This window comes from Halichoerus grypus, chromosome 1, assembly GCF_964656455.1.
Source record: "Halichoerus grypus chromosome 1, mHalGry1.hap1.1, whole genome shotgun sequence".
Lineage (NCBI taxonomy): Eukaryota > Metazoa > Chordata > Mammalia > Carnivora > Phocidae > Halichoerus > Halichoerus grypus.
Genome location: NC_135712.1, coordinates 203,570,166 through 203,591,785, shown reverse-complemented (window position 1 = coordinate 203,591,785; position 21,620 = coordinate 203,570,166). Strand labels below are relative to the sequence as shown.

The window sequence follows — 21,620 nt, the reverse complement described above, 5'->3', positions numbered from 1 at the left end:
CTCCCCTCAGGTACCACGACAAGCAGGAAGTGACCAGCAACTTTTTGGGGGCCATGTGGCTCATCTCCATCACCTTCCTCTCCATCGGCTATGGTGACATGGTGCCCCACACCTACTGCGGGAAGGGCGTGTGCCTGCTCACTGGCATCATGGTAAGGGCAAGGGCCCTTGCATACCCCCTGCTGGTGGGGAGCTCACCCCATTGCGAGCTATAATGCATCAGAGTTCCTCCTTGTGTCATCCTGCCCCTTCACTGCCCCCCTCCTCCTTACCTCTGCCATGACTCAGAATCTGCACCCTTGGGCTTCCTGGGGGCATCTCTTCTTGGTTCCTTCCAGCCCTAGGTATGGAGCTCCTGTGGTGCCCACAGGGTTAGATGCTGTGGCCCACTCTTAGCACAGAGTTTTCTTTGCCTTTTGTTCTCTGCAACCTGCTTAATTCACAGCCCTTGGGTCCAGGGCTAGGGGCTTGATGCTTCCATGCCTCAGTTTCCCCCGCTGTAACCAGTGCCCACTTCTGCTCATTGTAAGGTTCCAGTCTGTTCCTTTATATAAAATGCCTAGAATCATGAATGCTGTGGACAGCCAGTCAACACCCTCTGGGTTGTGCATCACAGCCCAGTTCCCCATCCTTGCCTGACTACTGGGGTATCCCAAGCACCCCACTGAGCCCTGATGGTGTGAAGTTTGTCTCATGTGACTCAGTAGACCCTGGCAGCACCCCATCTCCCCCAAAGACTTCTCAAGGCCATCTGTGAGTGTGGGCAGCCTTTGATATGGAGCACCTTCTTTCCCTGATTCCATCCTCAGTTTTCCTGTTCATCCCTTCCCTCTGGAAGCTTCTTTCTCCAAACTTCCACCTCCTTCACAAATGCTTTTCCATGTTTTGGATTATGAATTGTTGGGTGCACGGTCCCCTACTCCTCTCCCCAGTGCCCAGTTAATAACATGTTCATTTGTGAAAATCAATGAACACCAGTAGGCCATAGAAGCCAACCTGATCCCACCCTCAGGCTCCACCCCAGGCCACTCCTTGGAGTGTATCCTTCCTTATCTCTGCACAGAGAGATGCATTTGTTCTTGCAAAAACAAGACCCCATCCCCACAACAGTGTCCTTTCCTACTGCAGACGGGAGGGCTTCTCGCAGTGGCTGTACCCATCCTGTTTCGTGGCTTGTAGACTGTGCTCAGTTGTCACTATCCCCCGAGGCCCGTGGCTCTGTCCCCTCTTCACCCCTCATCCCCTCTAAGCCATTTGGGCATAAGCCAGGGGTCCATGTCCTCTTCCTCCCCCCACCAGGGCCTCCCTTCCCCTGGCCAAGCTGACATGGCCCCTGTCTTGTGAAATGGCATCACACCGATTTGCTTACGTTATTTTGCAAGAGGGGGAAAGAGGAAAGATCGGCCACAGTCCAACCCCCACAACAAGCAGATGAACTTTGGAAAATGAGCAAAGAAAAGTATTCGGGCAAGGTGAGGTCAAACCCAGAAAGCCCAAGCCAAAATGGAAGAAAAGCTGAGTTCCATTCTCTGGGACCTGGCTCCTTCCAGAAAATGAGATCCGTGTGTGGCCCGCAAATCTTGCTAGCTGCCCTCGCACCTGGCGCACACACGAGCAGTCACACTTGGGTCGGTCTCCAGCTCTTCTGTCTTTCTTTCTTTGAGAGAAAGAAAGAGAGAGCACGAGCAGGGAGAGGAGCAGAGGGAGAGGGACAAGCAGACTCCGCACTGAGCACGGAGCCCAACACGGGGCTTGATCCCAGGACCCCGAGATCATGACCTGAGCCGAAATGAAGAGTCAGTCACTTAACTGACTGCGCCACCCAGGCGCCCCGGTCTCGAGCCCTTCTGTTAGCTCTCTCCTCTTCCACCCTTGCCCAAGTGTGTCCCCTCCCGGTCACTGCCCCTCCCAGTATCTCAGCAACCATGCGTTTGCCTGTTCCTGCACTTCAGGGCATCCCAGTGTGGCCCCTCTGAGCCCGGCATCTTTGGCCGGACATGGTTTCCATGCTCTTATAAAGAGCTGGCAGATGACGTTTTTTTCCACATGCATAGTATTCCATGTGGAGGCTTCCAGCACTTTTCTTTGCCCCAGTGGACAGGGCTTTTTCCAAGATCGGACCCCAGGAACCCATGACAGGGTTTTCTCAGAGGGTGACCTTGTGTCCGTCCCGCCCAGGTTGGGCATGTGGCCATCCGGACCTGCCCAGGACCATCCGATGGTGTCCCTGGCCCTTGCCCACCCCTCCCCATAAGTGTTTCCTTCCATCCCTAAGAACAACTGAACTACAGCCCAGCACCCCCCACCCCGGCTCCCCGCCGCCCAAGCCCCAGGGACTGAGCCCAGCCTCTCCCTCCTTCCTTCTTAGAGGTAGCAGCCTGGCAGGTAAGGCACCAGGAATAGACTTCGGTGCAGGTGGGGACCACCTGGCCTCACCTGCTCCTGCCACCTGCCTTGGGCACTTCTGGAGCTGATGACACCTCCTGGGTGTTCTAGGCTCCCTGGCCCCTGCTTCTTGGTGGCAGACCCTCCCCATGTCACTTTTTGCTGCCCCCCTCCACCTGTCAGCCCTCTCCTCTCTCTTGGGTCCTCACTCCTGCCCTTCTGTCACCCCTAGGCTGCCCCCCCAGTAGACAAGTGAGTCCTCTCTGACCTCTTTCACTAGCCAGGAGGTCTGGCTGCCATTTAGGGCATCCTGGGGAATGTGGTTGCATCAACCAGGGAGCCTGCCATGGGAGAGGCATCCTCCCCTCCACTTCCTCACCTCCTGGGACCTCCACTTTGCTTCTTCCTACCTGCAAATGCCACCCCCGCCAGGCAGTCAGCCTGACCCTTCCCTCACGCTGCCTTCTTCCTGCCAGCTGACCCCTACCATGAGTGTAGAAAGACATGTCCTCTGGGTCTCTGTCCCCAGCACCCAGACCCCAAAGCCTTGATGGAAATGCTTCCAAATTCTCCCTCCTCCATGGTCGTCAGTGCTGAATTTACCTGCAGATCCTTCCTTTTCTTCTCCCTTTCTTGTCTCTGAGCCTCAATTTCCCCCTCTGCCCAGCGGGGATAAGAATGGTCTTACCTCCCAGGGCTCTTGGGGATCAAATGAGACATTTGATGGTAAGCAGGTGGGGCCGGGAGTCAGTGACCTCAACAGGTGGGATCTGCCAGCTCTGTGGGCTTGGAGGTTAAAGGTGAGGGTGGAATCGGGGCAGGCTTCCCGGAGGAGGGAGGGTGTCCTACCTGTGGCCTGGGACCTACATGAGGCAGGACACTGATGTGTTCCCCACCCTCCACATGCAGGGGGCTGGCTGCACAGCGCTCGTGGTGGCCGTGGTGGCCCGGAAACTGGAGCTCACCAAGGCAGAGAAACACGTGCACAACTTCATGATGGACACTCAGCTCACCAAGCGGGTAAAGACGTGCATCACAGCCACTTCCTTTCCCAGTCATCAAGGGCAGACCCTCCCCACCTTACTTCTGTACACAGCGGGCATGTCCACAAGCCCACGGGTCACTGCACTGCCTCGTGCTCTGCCGCCCATGCGAATGTTCATGAGCCACGCACAGAGACAGGGCAGTGGCCCCGGGTGTCCACCCATGTGCCCAGTCATTGGCCCACCCTGAGCCACACAGCAAGAGGCAGGCATTTTAGGGCCAGTCAGCCAGATACAATCTATGAGCTGTCTGACCTTAGCAGGTCAACCTCTCTGTGCCTCAGTTTCCCCTTGTATAAAGTGAGAGAGATACCAGCATGTGCAAGTTCACTGATTTAACATTTGCAAGGTGTATAGGAAGGGTCTGGCCCATGCTGAATGATATAAATGAAATGCACACACACACACAGACCCAGAGAGCACAGATGTGGACATGTAAACATGGCCTCACCTTACACGTCCAGGACTCCAGAGGGGCATGTCCAGGAGTTTCTAAGAGTTTCTGGAAGTTTCCAGAACCTTCTGCAGTTTTGTGCCTACCTTGAGAAACTGTTCTTTTTCCGGGCCCAGGTAAAAAATGCCGCTGCTAACGTTCTCAGGGAGACGTGGCTCATCTACAAACACACCAGGCTGGTGAAGAAGCCAGACCACGCCCGGGTTCGGAAACACCAGCGTAAGTTCCTCCAAGCCATCCATCAGTAAGTCCAGCACCTTTCCCGCTCACGTTTCTGTGTCCACCTGGTGCAGAGGCAGCTGTGGTCCTCGGGAGGAGGCTATGGGCCAGGCCAGACAGCTCAGCATGGCCTCGTCATGGCCCCTCCCATTCTGGGTGGTCAGTTGTCTGGGGCTTGCGGCCTCTGTGCTGGGTGGGATGGTGGGATGGTCAGAAGGAGGCAGGTGATGGGCCCAGAACTTGTCTAGGGCAATCACCTTTGATAAGTCAGGCAACTCAGGGGCACCTGGGTGGCTCAGTCAGTTAAGCATTTGCCTTCGGCTCAGGTCATGATCTCAGGGTCCAGGATCAAGCCCTGTGTCGGGCTCCTCACTCAGCGGGGAGTCTGCTTGTCCCTCTTCCCTTCCCCCGCTTGTGCTCTCTCTCTCTCTCTCTCTCTCTCTCTCTCTCAAATAAATAAAGTCCTAAAAAAAAAAAAAGAAAGAAAGAAAAAGAAAAGTCTGGCAGTCCACCCAACATAAATGACAAGAAGCATATTTTATTCTCCAAAATAGCCAAAATTATCTTACCTTTTAGATATTAAGCAATTTCCCTTTTTTGCTTTGGCTGTTAGGAAGCTCAGAATTTACTTTGTGTCCTGATCCATGTGATCAAGTGGGGTAATTAGAAATTACTTGATTTTCTCTGTTGCCCCTTTGTCCTGAGAATTTTTTAATCAAGTAGTTAGTTCTCATCCCTCACTGCTCACTGGAATCACCCACAGGGCTTTAAAAATCCTACAGGCTGCACCCAACGCCAGTTACAGCAGAGTCTGCGATGCACCCTGGGCTTAAGTTTAAGTTCCTCCAGTGAGTCCAGTGAACAGTTGGAGTTGGCAAACTTTACCTGTAAGGGCCACAGAGTAAATATTTGAGGCTTTTTGGACCAGACAGTCTGTCGCAACTATTCTGCTGTTGTAGCAGGAATGCGGTAAAGAGGAGTGGGTGGACCATGCTCTAATAAAACTTTATTTTCCCCAACAGGCAGCTGGCCAGATTTGGGCTGGGCCAGGCTCTAATATGCCAGTCACTGTCTACTAGAAATATCATGTAAACCACTATATAATTTTAAATTTTCTAGTAGCCACATTTAAAAAAAGGTAAAAGAAAACAAGTTACATAAATTTTAATATATTCATTCAATATATTATAAATATTATTTTAATATGATTAATATAAAAATCATTAATGAGATATTTTAGAAAGTTTTCGACACTAAATCTTCAAAGTCTATTGTGTATTTTACATTTATAGTCCATTTGTATTCAGACCAGCCACATTTCAAGTGCTTAGTAGCCACATATAGGATGGATGGAACATGGGGTGCCTGGCTGGCTCAGCTGGTTAAGCGTCTGCCTTCAGCTCAGGTCACGATCCCACGGTCAGTCCTGGGATCGAGTCCCTCATCAGGCTCCTTGCTCAGCGGGGAGCCTGCTTTTCTCCCTCTGCCTGTGGTTTCCCCTGATTGTGCTCTCTCTCTCTCTCTGACAAATAAATAAAGTCTTTTAAAAAAATAAAATAAAATAAAACAGACAGTCTGATCAGTGTTAACATGTATATACCCTTGAAACAATTACCACAGGCAAGATAAAAAACAGGTCCATTGCCCCCAGAGTTTCCTGGGGCTCTTAACTGTCTGTCTTTTAGCTAGAGAGTTTAGTCCATTTATATTTATTGTGTTTACTGTTATAATTGGATTGGTTTCGAATGATAACAGTCTCTACTTCACGAGACTGCAGGGAGATCTAAATGGGATGATAGGCAGGAATGCCTGGCACAGTCCCTGATAACACACGGTAGCCCCCCAAGCCCTGCTCCTGCGTCTGCCCCCACCATCTAAAAAGCGGAGACAGGAGCTGGTACCACACCTACTCAGCCTCACTGTGTCCGGGTCTTAGTCCTACCTCCTCACAAGACCCCAAGGCCCTTGAGGACAGAGACCCCTCCTTGTTGACCCCCCTACAGTTGTTCACCAACCACTGGGTCCCAGTCTGCTGTCTGCCACCTAACTGTGGGGCCTGGGCAAGTGACTGTGCTATTCCAAGCTTCGTTTTCTTATCTCTAAAGTGGAGACAGTGGTAATTAATGTGCCTTTCCTCCAGGGATGAAATATGGATCGAACACAGTTGGGGACTCAACTATGTGTACCTGCCATACAGTATTTTTTACACATGGGAAATAGCGATGTTGTCATTACTGCCCTTGATACATTCACTTGTTATTGCACCAGCATTTCCTATGCCAGCTGGTGTGCCAGGCATGGGGGACACAGACGTGGCCCTGCCCTGGACTTTGCCCCAAGGAATGTTCCAGAAGGTTGTTGGGGGAAAGTGGGAGGATGGGACTTGAGAAGAGCCAAGTCTATGGAAGAAGGCACCTGCTCTGTGAGTTACTTTTGTCCCTTTGTTCTGGGGCGGGACTGTCCCACTCTTATTTATTGATTTATCTATCTATCTATCTATCCATCTATTTATTTATTTATTTTAAGGTTTTATTTTTAAGTAATCTCTACTCCCAACATGGGACTTGAACTCAGGACCCCAAGATTAAGGGTCGCACACTCCCCCGACTGAGCGAGCCGGGTGCCCCTCACTCATCTTTAGGTCCCCTCTAAACCTACTCCCTTCCCAGCAACAAAACAAAACAAAAAAACAAGATGCCCTGTAAAGCTGAGGAAATCAAAGAAGTTTGAACTAGGGCCTGAAGTGTGGATGGGATTTGGTTACGAAACCAAAAGGTGGGCAGGCATACCAAGGATTGTCCACAGTCTGGGCAATGGTGGGAAGGTAGGAATGAGCATGGCGCCAGGGAGACTGGAGGTCTGATACACAGGCATGAGGGAGCCCAGGCATGTTCTTGAGCTGGGGAGTCTCCATGATGGGAGCACTGTATGAGCAGCCAGTGAAAAGGAAGAAATGGTCTCAGGGTGGATTGAGGAGCACAGCATGTGTTTGGAGAGTGTATGGATTTGCTAAGGATACTGGAACAAAGTACCACAACCTGGGTTATTTAAAACAAGAGAATTTATTTTTTTAAATTATTATTATTTTTAAGATTTTATTTATTTATTTATTTATTTATTTATATTTTATTTATTTATTTATTTTTTAAAGATTTTATTTATTTGACAGAGAGAGACCCACAGCGAGAGAGGGAACACAAGCGGGGGAGTGGGAGAGGGAGAAGCAGGCTTCCCGCGGAGCGGGGAGCCTGATGTGGGGCTCGATCCCAGGACCCTGGGATCATGACCCAAGCCAAAGGCAGACGCTTAACGACTGAGCCACCCAGGTGCCCCTAAATTATTATTTTTCAAGATTTTATTTATTTATTTATTTGACAGAGAGAGAGCAAGCAGGGGGAGGGGCAGAGGGAAAGGGAGAAGCAAACTCCCTGCTGAGCAGAGACCCTGATGAGGGGCTCGATCCTAGGACCCCAGGATCACAGCCTGAGCTGAAGGCAGATGCTTAACCAACTGAGCCACCCAGGCACCCCAATTATGATCTCACTGTTCCAGAGGCCAGAAGTCCAAAACCAAAGAGTTGGCAAGGCTGTTTTCCCTCTGAAGGCACTAGGAGAAGATCTGTTCCAGGCCTTGCCTAGCTTCTGGCAGCCTCAGGTGGTCCTTGGCTTCTGGATATATCGCTCCAGTCCCCCATCTTCACATGGCCTTCCCCCTGTGTCTTCACATCATCCTCCCTCTGTTCATGTCTGTGTCCAAATTTCCCCCCCTTTTTTTTTTTTAAATTTTATTTATTTGACAGAGAGACACAGCGAGAGAGGGAACACAAGCAGGGGGGGTGGGAGAGGGAGAAGCAGGCTCCCCGCTGAGCAGGGAGCCCGATGCGGGGCTCGATCCCAGGACCCTGGGACCATGACCTGAGCCGAAGGCAGACGCTTAACGACTGAGCCACCCAGGTGCCCCAAAATTTCCCCCTTTTTATTAGGATGCCAGTCATTGCATTAGGGCCTACCCCAAGACCTCATTTTAACTTGGTTAGTTCTAGAAAGACCCTGTTTCCAAATAAGGTCACATTCTGAGGTACTGGGGGGTTGGACTTCAATATATCTTTTTGGGGGGACACTGTTCAACACATAACATGGAGGTTGCAAAGAGGTCAAGACTGACTTCCCTGGGAAAGGCACCCCGGAGCTCGGCAGGCCTCAACTTCCAGTCAGGGCAACCTCAGACCTCCAGGGCTGGGGGTGTTTGTACCCACCGTTTCTCCAGACGGAGGGCTGGGTCCTACCAGGCGTCCTAGTACCCAGCATAGATGGGCCCTGAGGGGCCTCCCCGAGCATCTATCACATGTGGGCACGCAGGGATTGAGTTTGGACCAGTGAGGAGGAGTCCTACCTGGAACTGTTTCCCTGGGCTGGTTTCACTACACCAGGGATGGAGATGAGGGTCAAGGGCACTCCGTGGCCAACTCCCCACCCCCCCTACAGCTGTTGGGAGGCCAAGGTGCGAAGGCTGAGTGGCAGTACAGGTACAGGTTCAAATCCCGCTGGAGGGCCGGTGGGCACGGCTTGGGAAACAGCATGGGCATAGTTCTCTGGACTAAATGCCACCTTTGGGGCCAGGTGCCTGGCACACACTAGGATACAGCGGGCCCACAGGCTGAAATCAGCTGCATTGCTGGGGGGCACTGTGGAGGGAGGGGAAGAGAAGAGATGCATCCCCAAGGGGCTGGCATGGCCCCCGCAGCCACCCAGGGCCCCCAGCCTGGTCCTGGGGTTGTGCGGGTGGGAGGCGGGCAGGGTTGGGCACGTGCCACCCAGCTGCACTGAGGTTAAAATTGCCTTGTGATTTCTCTCTGCTCTGCCGGGTCCCGCCAGAGCTCAGAAGTAAGTCTCTTCCTGGGGGTGAGGGGTGCATGCTGGTCACGGCGCAGGGCACAGGCCCAGGGCAGCTTTCATGGAGCACTACCCCTGGCCTCAGGCGGTAGCCAGGGCTTGTATCCACCCTGCAGACCTGTGCAGTCTTCACCTAGGCCGGGGGCCAGGGTGGGGGGGTCCAAGTTCCCCGGGACATCCTGAATCAGGCCGTGTGGACATGGCTAGAAGGGGGACACTGTGGGAGGTGGCTTAGCCACCCCCCAGGCCTTGCCACCCGATGTGTGCTGGGAGGGAACGGGCTGCATGGGGCCCGACCCTAACTCCCACCCCATCCCCCCCCCCCCCGCACGTCTCGCAAGGCGACCCCAGGTGGGGTGGGTGCATGAAAGACCCCACTCCCCCTGCAGCCTCCACCCACAACCCCACCCACCCACCTGTCCCCCAGGCTCCGGAGTGTGAAGATTGAGCAGGGGAAGCTGAATGACCAGGCCAACACTCTCGCCGACCTGGCCAAGGTGAGCAGGAAGGGAGCTCGGGCGGGGTGTCTGCTCAGGCCAGCAGAGGCTGCTCAGGCCCCCACGGCAGGAGAAGAACTGAGCCCACCTCCTGCCAGGGGAGGAATAGTGGTGGTGCCTATCGGACAGACAGCTGACGCAGGCAAGGGATGCGAAGCAGGCAGGGACCAGCCTCCGGGGGGACAGGCCCGGTCTGCAAGGGTCCGGAGGTTCTGAGTATAAGAGAGATGCTAGGAATCTACCCCTGCATGTTGACCACTTTTTAACTTTGGCAGCTCTTTTATCAAAAAAAAAAAAAAAAAGTATCTAATAAAATAGCTTTCATCAGAATATGTAATTAGTGGGTGAAACTGGTCAAGTGTCCTTTTGTTTTAGGCGTATCTACATACAGGCTCTAAAACTGAAGAGAAAAACGAAATTCTTTTGCTATGGATATAAATTCAAATGATAGAATCAGCAGAAAGCTTGTTTATGCAGCAATTAAACATCTCTTAGGAAATTAAAGTTGGTTGGAAGAGCTAAGACCAGTTTATGTTACAAACTAATCTCTCTGTTGGTTTTATTATCAAGCCTGACCCCATTTCCCACTTTTTATTCATCCACTAAAGATGGGACAGTTGACCCAACTTCAATCAGGCAGGCTCTTAGAATATTCGTCCCACTATTCCGAGCTCCCTTCTGAGCAGCGGCCTACCTTTCACAAGTAGTTCACGCATGAACTCTGCTCACTGGCTCCATCCCCTAATCAGTTAATTAGCCTGAGGTTCATTTAATATTATCTTTGGAAGATGTTAAGTCCTATTCTCCTTCTTATACCCAGAGCGTTTTGAACTCATTCTTTTCACCATTATCAAGAGAATGCAGTATAATATTAACCTACATAAATTTAATTTGGAAAGAAACATTATAGAGGGAAAAAAACATATTGTAGACCCCTGAAGAAATCACTCAGTTGGTAGTAGAAAGAACATAATCCTAAGAGATATAGAAACCCTTGCCAAGCTAATTTGATGTCCTATGAGATTATAGCTAGAAATACATATGAAATGCCTTTGAAAAACTCAGGTACTAATTATTATAATTTGGATTATCCATATCGCTCTTCCTTCCATTAGCATAGATGTTTGAAGTTTGAATTTTTCAAAGTTATTTAAACCTTGCAATCATGGTAGTAGTATGCCCCTCTCAGAGTACATTTAACAAAGCCTGCTTTGAAGTCAGGCTTTAACTGGATGGGATTATATGGGTTCCTAATTTCTAAAATTTAACAAGGGTAAAATGTTTTCCAGCATTAAACTTCAATGCGCTCCTACCCAAGATCGCTGATTTAATTTGTGTATCTCTGACAAAAGTACAAGGTGTATTCTAAGTTTTGAAGAATTTAAACCGCAGGCCAGAAAAAAATCATCAGAGGCTGGATGCCTCCAGATGTTACCCTCTGGCCCTGGGGACTGTGGGTAAGAGGGGCCCCAAGGTGTGTGTTCGCCCTGGGGCTGGGGCGCGTGGGCCAGTAATGAGACATGGTGGGGGTCACCACTGAGGCTCAGGCACGGAGGCTGGAGGGGAGAGGCCAGGGGTGGAACGCAGCAAGATGCTGTGGTAGGTGCCTCGTCCTGTCCCCCTCCCGTGGAGCGAGGGGGTGGGGGCTCTTTCCCCACCTCAGCATCCATCCTCCCATCTCAGGCCGCGGGGTGCTGAGCTGCTGTCTGCCTAGGGGTCTGGTCAACACCTAGTTGAGGTTAGAGATAGAGGAACGATGTTCTACCGCCACCTGGTGGCAAGATTGGGCACTGCACCCAGGTCTGTCTGAGTGGCCGGCCTTCCCTTCCTGGGCCCATGGGGGACAGTGGCAGAACCAGCTCCTGCTTGCTGGGTGGTGGGGAGCAGTCGAGGTGGTGGGGGTACCCCATCGCCTACTGCAACAGTAATTGTGGCTGCTAGGCTCCCCAGTCTGTGATTGGGTCAGATCCCTGGTGTGGTCACTGCCCCCCCTCTCCCCGCTGACCCTGTCCCCTCCCCAGTCTACTGTGGGGTGCAGGGGGGCAGTTCACAAACTGAGCCTCCTCCCCAGCCTGGAGCAGCGTCAGTCCAGAACCTGCCCCTCTCCCCCACCCCGCAGCTCCGTAGGCCGTGGTTCCCCTGGGTGAAGGCAGCACCCAAGTAGACCACCCTTTGGCTTCATGTGCCTGCTGGCCAGTTCATCCCCTCAGGGCGGCTCCGGCCACATCCACCCCAGGACCTCCCCCAACCTTCCCCAGGCCTGCTGGCCCCCAGCCTGGCATTCAAGATCTCTCTCTCCTCTTGCCTCTTCTCCTACCATTCCCTGGGGTGCGGCAAGAGACCTGTGGGCTTAGGGCGTCCTCACAGCTGTCTCCCACTTGGGTCCCTATTAGTGGGCTCCCACCAACTGGGGCTGGTCACCCATCTCTCTCTGTGTCTGTCCCTCTCTCTCACTTGGCCTCTCCTTTCTCTCCCACTCTGTCTCTGGCAGACCCAGAATGTCCTGTACGACCTCATGTCCGAGCTGCACGCCCAGCACGAGGAGCTTGAGGCCCGCCTGGCTGCCCTTGAAAGCCGCCTGGATGCACTGGGCACCTCCCTGCAGGCCCTGCCCGGCCTCATCGCCCAAGCCATACGCCCGCCCCCACCACCCCTGCCTCCCCGGCCTGGCCCCGGACCCCTGGACCAGGCAGCCCGGAGCCCCCCATGCCGGTGGCCACCCATGGCCGCTTCAGACTGCGGGTGACAACCCTGCCCACCACCAGACCCCTCAATCTTGGCCATCGTGTGGCCGCCACCTCCACGCCATCCAGGAAGCCCTGTACAGTGGCGCCTCTTGGAGTTCAAGGAGCCGAAGCTGAGTTGGGCTGAGTGGCCCAGGGCCCTCCCCACCCAGACTGTCTGGGCAGAAGACAGGGCCGGACCGCAGGCGAGGGCAGGGGTGGGCCACCGCCCGCTTCCTCCCTGATTGGAGCCGGGCGGAGAGCCAGGAGCTTCCTTTGGTCCCCTGGCCCCCCCGACTCTCCCCAGGCCCCTGGTGGGCATGGAGCAACCAGGAGAGGGGTCCTTGCCAGTTCTGAATAAAGCAGGACCCACCCAGTTGCTGCCTGTTTTGCGTAACTATGGGAGCTCATAATCACAACATGGGAGGTGACCACCTGACTCCAGGGCTCAGAACAAATGTGGGGGTCTAGCTGAGCCCGTCCCATGACTATTCTAGCCTGGTAGCCCTCCAAGCCTGAGCTCAGTTGGGTACACCTGAGGAGGTCAGCATTCTCCTAACAGGCATTGACAGCCCTGGCCTGCAGGAGGCAGCAGATCCGGGAGACCTCCTTCGCTTCCCATTCTAGCAGCCGACTTTGCTGGAGCACCCAGTGTGGGCCAAGCTCCAGGGGGACCATGGTCCAGTGGGGAAGGTGACATGAGTGAGGAGGACCATTCAGACTTCGCTGGACATACGTTGAACACTTGCCCTATACAGGGGACATAATGTAAATTACCACAATTCTTCACCAGAACCTGACTAGGGTAGGATGGGGAAACTGAGGGTCAGAGAAGTGAAGCCACCTGCCTGGGCTCCAGAACAGGGTTGGGGTTGGAGGGGAGGCAGGATTCAAACTCCAGCCCATAGGCCAAAGGGAAGAACCTGGACTTGGGGGAGGGCATAGTGTGATTCCGGGGTTAGAGTGGCCTCAGGGCAGGCTGGAGGGGAAGGTTCTGGACACCCGTAGAATCAGAAAGGTCCCTCCAGGCCTTGGGCTCAGTGTGCTGGGGTGAGGCAGGGATGGCAGGCCCTTGGCAGCCGCTGGGCTCCGGGCATAGCAAAGAGATAGAAGCCTGGCTCCTGGGGAGGCTAGTCGGGACCCAGTTGAGAGCCTCAGGCCCTGGCAGCCTCTGATAAAGCCATTAGCCACCTGGTTCAGGAGGTGGGCGCAAGACCCAGAAGAGTGGGGAGGTGCCAGTAGGCTCCAGACCTGCGTTGGGAGTCCTGACTGCCACCGCTGGGTGCTTCTGGGCAGAGGCTGCCCCCTATGAGAGCCTCAGTTTTCCCATCTGTAAGATCTGGTGAGGAGGACAGGGCACAGTGCCCACCTTCGGGGAGCACCTAGTCTGATGGAGGACGAGGCACAAAAAACATAGCGGTCACAAATACAGCGACCAGAGCCTTAAAGAAAGAAACAAGACCAGGGTGTGATTAGGGGACTCTGAGAAAGTGACATTTGCGCGTGGGGGTGGGGGTGGGGAGATAGGAGACCCCATGTGGGTAAGGGCGTTCCTAGTCGGGGAACTGTCCGTGCAAAAGCCAAGAGGCAAGCCTTGAGCTTGGTATGTGTCGAGAACAGCCACGGAGAGCAGAGGGGGAGGCCGGGGCGGTGCTGGGTGGGGGACACATGAAGCCACCAGATAGCCGGCTGGCTGCTCTGCTCGGGGCCAGCCACATCCGCCTCTGACTCAACAGCGCCGACCCTACAAAAACGGCCCGCCCCGTGCTGGCGGGGGGGGGGGGGGTGACAAAGTCAACAGCGCGGGCACGCGGGCGGCACGTCCCCGCGGCCGGGGCGCGTCACGGGGGCGGGCGCCGAGGACCAGGAAGTCGGCGGCCAACGCGCCTGCCGGGAGCCCCCGGGCGCCGGCCCGAGTTCGCGGGGGGCCGGAGGGAGCTCGGGGGCGCCCGGGGCCGCGAGGAAGGGCGCCGAGCCGCCGGAGGGCCGCCCACACGCCCAGCCGCGGCCCGGGGCGCCTTCCCCGCGGTGCGCCCAGGCCTGCGCCATGCGCCCGGGGGCCGTGCGCAGCTTCGCGCTGGAGCTGGCCCGGGGCCCCGGCGGCGCGTACCGCGGCGGGGAGCGGCTGTGCGGCCGGGTGCTGCTGGAGGCGGCGGCGCCGCTGCGGGTGAGAGCGCTCGAGGTGGCGGCACGCGGCGGGGCGGCGACGCACTGGCTCGAGGGCCGAAGCGTGGGTGTCAACGCGGTGTCCAGCGACTACGCGGCTGCCGAGACGTACTTGCGGCGGCGGCAGCTGCTGCTCCGAGGTGAGCCGCTCGCTCCGCACCCCCCCCCCCAGCCAGGATCCCCCCGGGGCCCTCTCCCCAGGTCTGGGCGCTCCTCCCCAGTGCCCCGAGAGTTTCGACTTAGAGGCTGTGTGGCCGGGTGACCCTTCTTAAGAAGTGGAGACCTCCTCCCCAGGGTCTGGACCCTCTCGCCGGGACACACACCCACCTACCCCCTCGCCCCCAACCAAACCCTCTTTCCCAGGAGCCCCTCTCAGGGTCTGGGCGCGCCCCCCCCTTTCCAAAGCCGGGAAGCCCTCCAGGTAAAGGCTATGCGGCAGGACCCCCCACTCTCCGGAGTCTGGAGAACCCCTGGGTAGAGTCAGGACATCCTCCTCTCTGGACCCAAGGATCCCCCCTTTAACTCCAGGCCTGGGGTCCCTGATTTCCCAAAGAAGACCCCCACCTCACATTCTACCCGTGCCTCCTCCCTCAGTTTACCCCTAGTGCTTGCAGAAATGAGTTCAGACCTGGGTGGGGAGTTCTGGTGGTGTTTGCAGGTAGGTTTGCATCCCCGAAAGGGAGGAGACTTGGGGTGGGGTCAGATCAGGCTGAGAGGACTCCCATCTGTCTCCCAGCTCTGAACTTCAGTCCCTCACACTCAGGCCACACAGCCGGTCAGGAGCAGGCCAGGGGTGAGTCTGTGCCTCAGCACTGAGCTATGTTTGCTGTGGAGGATGTTGGCTCCCCGGGTTGCCTTTCCACCCCCTCAGCTAAGCCAGACCTCACTATACTGTTCTGTAAAATGGGCACAGGCAGGGCTGTACACAGTAGATCCTTTGCCCACAGCCTTTCAGCCTTTGCCCAACAGCCCCAGATGTGGGGACTCTTCCCCTTACTAGCTGTGGAAACCCAGGCCTAGAAGGCCCTAGGGCGGGACAGGAAGAGGCCCCGGAGGCACTTCCTTTCCCCTGAGACTTAAGGGAAATTGGTCCCACACCTGGTCCCACTCAACCAGCTGCTTCGTTAAGGCACTGGGGTGAAGCCTGCAGAACTGCTGTGTAACCTCGAGTGAGGCCCTGCCCCTCTTTGGGCCTCTGGGGACCCATCTGTGAAAAGGACTCACCACATCCTCTACCTCCTCCTGGGCTTACAGCCTCCAGGGCTCCACTTGGCCCTGGGAGAAGGCACTAGCCCTTCATTTCAATCCGAGTCCCCTCCTCCATGCAGCCCCCCAAGCTGATCGCTGTGTCTACAGCCTCTGTTCCTCCTTTAGGTACTGCTCTGACCCAGTGCCCCTGTGGTCACTCTGACTGCAGGGGACCATGTCCGGTTATGACTGCCTCCCACGGGTTCCGAGGCCTCAGGAGGTTCCCAGGGCCATCTGAAGGCACGTCAACGGTGGCCTCCAGGGTAGGGGGTGGGTTCGAGCAGCTGCGCATCTCGCTGCCGCCAGAGGGCGCTGGCGCCCTGCAGACCGCGACCAGGAAACCCTTTCCTCAGACACGCTCTTTGAGGTTCTTCTCTGAGTAAACTGAGGCCCAGAGAGGAATCATACCGTCTCGAGGGCACACTGCAGCCCTGGCCCCTGGGGTTCCTGGGACGTCCCCTCCACTTGGCTCTATCTGTGAGGGGACTGGGGCGGGGGGGTGCCAGGAGTGGGCCCAAGGGCTACGCCTAGGGGGCTCGTAGGAGTTTGCTGGGGGCCGCAAGTTGCGACAGGAACATCGGGTGGTGGGGAAAGCTTGGGCAAAAGCGCTGAGGCGTGACCGAGTGGTGACATGTGGGGAGTGGGTTGATGACCTGGGAGCGAGGCTCTCTGGAGGGGAAGGTGTCCGAGCATAGGCTACACCGCGATTCATGCACAATACTCTGAGGTCGGGGCCGATTTTCTTCCAGCTCTACAAATGACAAACGTGGAAACTTAGGTTCAAGAGGTGGTCACTAGCCCGGGGTCATCCAGCTGAGCGGGATTCGAATCACAAGACGGGGGGCAGCAGGTGCCCAAGCAGAGGGAGGCCCTACCTACTTCCTCCTCCTTCCCCCATCGCTCGGAGTGGGGAACTGACGCCCAGGCTGGTCCTAGGCTCTCAAGGCCCCGATTGGGGCTAGGCCATTCCACAGCCTTCCCGCGCGGGGCTGGACATGCCTCGAGTCCGATCTGCAAGTGGTGGCCAGTTGATGATTAAACCTAGTGGCAGAGTGCTCTTGCCAGGTGACCTCAAGCCCGGGGCCCAACTCCGACCCTAAGTTTCCCCCGCTTTACCCCCCGGGGTCCGCGAGAGACCGGCTCGGGCCCGCGATGCTTCAGGTTCACGCAGGGGTCCACGAGGATAGAGGGTAGCTGCAGAGTTTATTATTTTCTTTCACGCCTGGGCGGAGCCACGCCCCTCGCCGCGCCATTGGTGTATTCCTTTCTGGGGGTGGGGCCCGCGTCTCGCCCCGCCCCGCCCGCCGTATAAAGGCAGCGCCGGCGCACGGCGCACAGGAATTTCTGACCTGGTCGGCAAGTGCGCCTGCGCACCCCGGGCAGGTTCGCGTTCTGAGGCTGTAGCCTCCGCACCTCGCGCCGCCGCGTCGCGGGTTCGAGGCCAGGGTTTGTGCGTCGCGGGTTCGCATCCCGGGCGCGATGCTGTTCGACAAGGTGAAGGCGTTCGTGGTGCAGCTGGATGGCGCGAGCGCGGGCGCCGAGCCGGTTTTCAGCGGCGGCCAGGCCGTTACCGGCCGGGTGCTGCTGGAGCTGGCGGGCCCGGCGCGCGTGGGCGCCCTGAAGCTGCGCGCGCGGGGCCGCGCCCACGTGCACTGGACCGAGTCGCGCAGCGCGGGCTCGAGCACCGCGTACACGCAGAGCTACAGCGAGCGTGTGGAGGTCGTGAGCCACCGTGCCACGCTACTCGCGCCAGGTACCGGCCGGCCACCCCGACGCGGCGCACGTGCTGCGCGCTCCTGGAAGTCGGAGCGGCCGCTGAGCCTCCCCCTCTTGCTCCTACCTGCAGACACGGGAGAGACCACGACGCTGCCTCCGGGGCGCCACGAGTTCCCATTCAGCTTCCAGCTGCCTCCGTAAGTCCGGCATCTGGGGCGCGGGATTGTAGGGGAATCCCTAAGCCTGCAGCTCCTTTCACGTTTAGGTCTCCATTGCTCGGTTTCTGGGGACCCTCTGGACCCCAAGACTCCCCCCCGGGGGGGGAGGGGGCCTTCAGTGTCTCTGTCTCTCATTCTCCTAAGTCTCTGGGACCACCCCCCACCTGCGTGTCTGTGTTTTTCTCCCCCTTGAAGTCCCTTCTTTCCACCTCGCAGGACACTGGTGACATCATTCGAGGGTAAGCATGGCAGTGTCCGATATTGCATCAAGGCCACCCTGCACCGGCCCTGGGTCCCTGCCCGCCGGGCAAGGAAGATATTTACTGTCATTGAGCCGGTGGACATCAACACGCCTGCCCTGCTGGTGAGTGGCTGCTCCCAGGGCAGATGGGTTGAGAGAGCTTTGTAGGTGGGGGCCTGGCTGCTGGGTGAGCCCAGCTGGTTCCTCACCCCTTCACTTCCTGCACAAAGTGGGAATCACAGCTGGGCCCCGGCAGGGCGGGGGGCAGGCATGGGAATGCTTCTGGAGCCCGGCGGAGCTGGGGGCAGATCCTACCTGCACCAGTTTGGGTGTGTGCTCTGGGCAACTGTCTCGCTCTCTCTGCGCCTCAAAGGCCTCATTTGTGAAATAGGGGACAGCCAGGGCTTGGGATAATAATGGCTTTCTGAGGACTAATTACACGCTAAGTAATTAGCTTGTTCACTTTATCTTCAGCTTTATAAGATGGGTTTCGTCTGTGGATTTATTTTTACGGACGGTACCTGGTAGTTAAGGAAAAACCAGGAATCGTGCCCCCCCGAATCCTCCCTCAGCTGGGGGTGGTTTGGAAGCTCCGCGGGATCTGTGGTTTGCACAAAATGACCTGTTTGTATCCCTTTCCTCCACCCCCCAGGCCCCTCAGGCCGGAGCTCTGGAGAAGGTCGCCCGATCCTGGTACAGCAGCCGTGGTCTCGTCTCCCTCTCCGCCAAAATCGACCGAAAGGGTTACACACCGGGTACCAGGCAGGCGGGGCTGGATGGGGAAGAGGGCCGAGCTCAAGGCTGCAGACGGGGAATCTGATGCCCCCCTGCGCCCCACCACAGGTGAGGTCATCCCAGTCTTCGCGGAGATCGACAATGGCTCCACGCGCCCGGTGCTTCCTCGGGCAGCCGTGGTCCAGACGCAGACCTTCATGGCTCGGGGTGCCCGCAAGCAGAAACGAGCGGTGGTGGCCAGTCTCGCGGGCGAGCCTGTGGGCCCCGGGCGGCGGGCGCTGTGGCAGGGCCGGGCGCTGCGGATCCCCCCTGTGGGTCCTTCCATCCTGCACTGCCGGGTGCTGCACGTGGACTACTCCCTCAAGGTAGAGTCTCCCGTTGGTCCGAGGGGGGCAGGGGTGGCTGCATCTGCCCGGTGCCCCCAAGGCTGCCTGGGCGCTCTCCCTCATGGCTCGCTCCCCCCAGGTGTGCGTGGACATCCCCGGCACATCCAAGTTGCTGTTGGAGCTGCCGCTGGTCATCGGCACCATCCCCCTGCACCCTTTCGGGAGCCGCTCATCCAGTGTGGGCAGCCATGCCAGCTTCCTGCTGGACTGGGGGCTGGGAGCCCTGCCAGAGCGGCCTGAGGGTGAGCTCCCCGTCCTGCTGCAGGGGCTGGGTGGGCAGAGAGGCGGCTGCTAGGTGGACTCTCCCTCCCCCCAGCCTCAGCGCCCCCATCTGTAAAAGGGCACAGTGGTGATTACACGGGCGGCCACAGGTCCTCCCAGAACCTCAGCCTGAGGGCCCGCAGCCCCAGAATCAGCCCAAGCTGGCTCCTGGCCATGGTCCCCGATTCTGGGGCTCCCCTTCTCTACCAGCCTCACCCACCCCATCTGTCTCACTTGCAGCCCCTCCTGAGTACTCAGAGGTGGTGGCAGACGGGGAGGTGGCAGCCGCGGGGCAGAGCCCCTTTCCACCACTGCAGGACACCGACATGAGCCTTGAAGGCCCTTTCTTTGCCTATATCCAGGAATTCCGTTACCGCCCGCCACCCTTGTACTCCGAGGTGAGTGTGGGGGTCCCAGAAGCCCCCGTACCTCTCCAGGCCCTGGGAGCCCAGGTGGGGGTGGGACTCAGATGAGTTTGGGGCCTGAGCCCACCTTGCACCCCAGTCTGCTCCACACGTTGCCCCCCCGTCGCTGAGTGTGGGAGTTGGAGATAAGCAGGGTGGCGGATGGGTGTTTCTGAGCCTCTGGTGCCCGCCCTGAGACTGGATGGGACTGTTTCTCTCAGGAGGATCCAAACCCACCCTCAGAGGCCATGAGGCCACGCTGCATGACCTGCTGAGCAGCGAGGGGATACCTCGAGGGATGAGGTCGCACACGTGCTTCCAGCTGCCGTGGACATGGGGAAGGGCTGGGTCAACAGCCGACCGACCTGACTGCATTGAAGTTGGGGACTCCGAGTCTCAGAACAGGGCACAGCTTTCTGACATCACACAGGACAGAGGAAGAGCCAGTCTGGAATCTGATGTATCTGGACAGGTCCCCGTAAGGCATCAAATGCCCATTGTCGGATCCTGTCGGTCTGTGCCGGCCCGTGGACAGGGCTCGGGTCCCCCGGGAGCCTCTAGTCTGGGAGAGACATAGCCAGACGTAAATACTTCCAGTCTCGTGGGACCAGAGGAAGAGGCCCAGGGCTGGGAGAGTCCCAACAGGAGCAGAGAAGGCTTCCGGGAGCAAAGGGCCTTCTAGCTGAGGCCTTGGCCTATGAACGAATGACAGCTCAGTAGGCAGACAAACAAAGAGGAAGAAGAAGTCGGAGAAGGTCAGAGCTGAGTGATGTTTGAAGATCACCCCCTTTGGGGCTCAGAGGGCAAGTGCCTCAGTTGAGGCCACACGGCAAGGTCTGGCAGGCGAGAGGGCCCAGGAACGGGGCATTCAGGGATGCAGGTCATTGAAGCTTTGTGGGACCTGTGGGTGGCAGGGGCATCTGCCCCAGCCTTTGAAAGCCAGAGAGAGGTTGCTGGCCCAGGCTGGGACTGTCTGGGGGCTCCTCCAAGTACACCAGGACATGAGACCTTGTCTGCATATTGTATAACCCAGGAAATCCAGTTCAGGACATTCAGCCAGGCCCTGGGGACACAGGTCAGCCTGGGGTAACAGCAGGCCCCCAGTGCAGCTCTGGAAACCTCCTGGGGTAACAGCAGGCCCCCAGTGCAGCTCTGGAGGGACAAAGTATGAGGGGGCAGCCGGACCAGCCCCCCGGGTTGTAGAGTCTTAGCCCTGGCTGGGGCAGGACCCCTGCCTGGGACTCAACATTTCTGATCAGCCTTAAATTGTTCTCTTTTTTACAGTTTTTGGTTTTTTGTTTTTGTTTTTTTAAAATAAAAGTGTGGGGAAAGAGACTGGGCTTATTGGTTTATTTCCCACAGCTGCCAAAGAAGCCGAGTGGCTTTGACCTCCATCTTGGGTCAGAATCTCCGGGATTCAAGGCCCGGCCAAGGGGGGGTTGAGGGGCCCATTGTCCAGCAGGAGAAACAGGCTCAGGGACACATAGGGAGGCTGAGCTCAGGTTGGAACTGGACCCCATTTCCCCTTCCCTAGTGTAGTCGCGGAGGCTTGGAAGCATGAATGGGGGAAGGCTTTTGTTTTCAAGACACAGTCCGTATACCGGGAAATGAGCCGTTTTTTTGTTTTGTTTTGTTTTTAAAGATTTTATTTATTTGACAGAGAGACACAGCGAGAGAGGGAACACAAGCAGGGGGAGTGGGAGAGGGAGAAGCAGGCTTCCCGCGGAGCAGGGAGCCCAATGGGGGCTCGATCCCAGGACCCTGGGATCATGACCTGAGCCGAAGGCAGACGCTTAACAACTGAGCCACCCAGGCGCCCCGGGGAAATGAGCCGTTTTAAAGTGTACAGTTAGGTGGCATTTCGCGCGCTGACAGTGTCGGGCACCTGCCACCTCATCTAGCTCCAGGACATTCCCATTACCCCAGAGGAGGCCCTGTTCCCAGGAGCGGTCACTGCCCACCCCCTTCCCTCACTCCCAGCACCCACTGATCTGGGGATTTGCCTGTTCTGGACATTTCCTATACATGGGAT

General features: G+C 56.9%; 2 protein-coding genes across 5 annotated transcripts in view; both read left to right on the top strand.

Annotated features, from left to right (window-relative positions):
• Window positions 1–12,592, top strand: part of KCNN1 (potassium calcium-activated channel subfamily N member 1) — a 32,347-nt gene extending 19,755 nt beyond the window's left edge. For 2 of the 3 annotated variants that reach the window (XM_078053580.1, XM_036093945.2), the window contains 6 exons: window positions 11–152; window positions 3,295–3,405; window positions 3,999–4,126; window positions 8,976–8,984; window positions 9,421–9,490; window positions 11,982–12,592. In XM_078053580.1, the coding sequence (XP_077909706.1) occupies window positions 11–152; window positions 3,295–3,405; window positions 3,999–4,126; window positions 8,976–8,984; window positions 9,421–9,490; window positions 11,982–12,236 (715 nt within the window). In that variant the 3' untranslated portion in view covers window positions 12,237–12,592. The remainder of the gene's footprint in view (window positions 1–10; window positions 153–3,294; window positions 3,406–3,998; window positions 4,127–8,975; window positions 8,985–9,420; window positions 9,491–11,981) is intronic. The other variant, XM_036093947.2, reaches the window with a different exon arrangement.
• A 1,490-nt stretch (window positions 12,593–14,082) lies between these two features.
• Window positions 14,083–20,923, top strand: ARRDC2 (arrestin domain containing 2). Of its 2 annotated transcripts, none has more exons than XM_036093952.2 (8): window positions 14,083–14,519; window positions 17,474–17,540; window positions 17,778–17,925; window positions 18,455–18,557; window positions 18,646–18,902; window positions 19,003–19,165; window positions 19,425–19,582; window positions 19,810–20,923. In XM_036093952.2, the coding sequence occupies exons 1-8, from the start codon at window positions 14,261–14,263 to the stop codon at window positions 19,861–19,863; spliced, it is 1,209 nt and encodes a 402-aa protein (XP_035949845.1). In that variant the 5' UTR covers window positions 14,083–14,260; the 3' UTR covers window positions 19,864–20,923. The 2 variants fall into 2 exon arrangements, with proteins under 2 accessions (XP_035949845.1, XP_035949844.1); XM_036093951.2 differs by lacking the exon at window positions 14,083–14,519 and adding an exon at window positions 16,954–17,380.
• The last annotated feature ends 697 nt before the right edge of the window (window positions 20,924–21,620 follow it).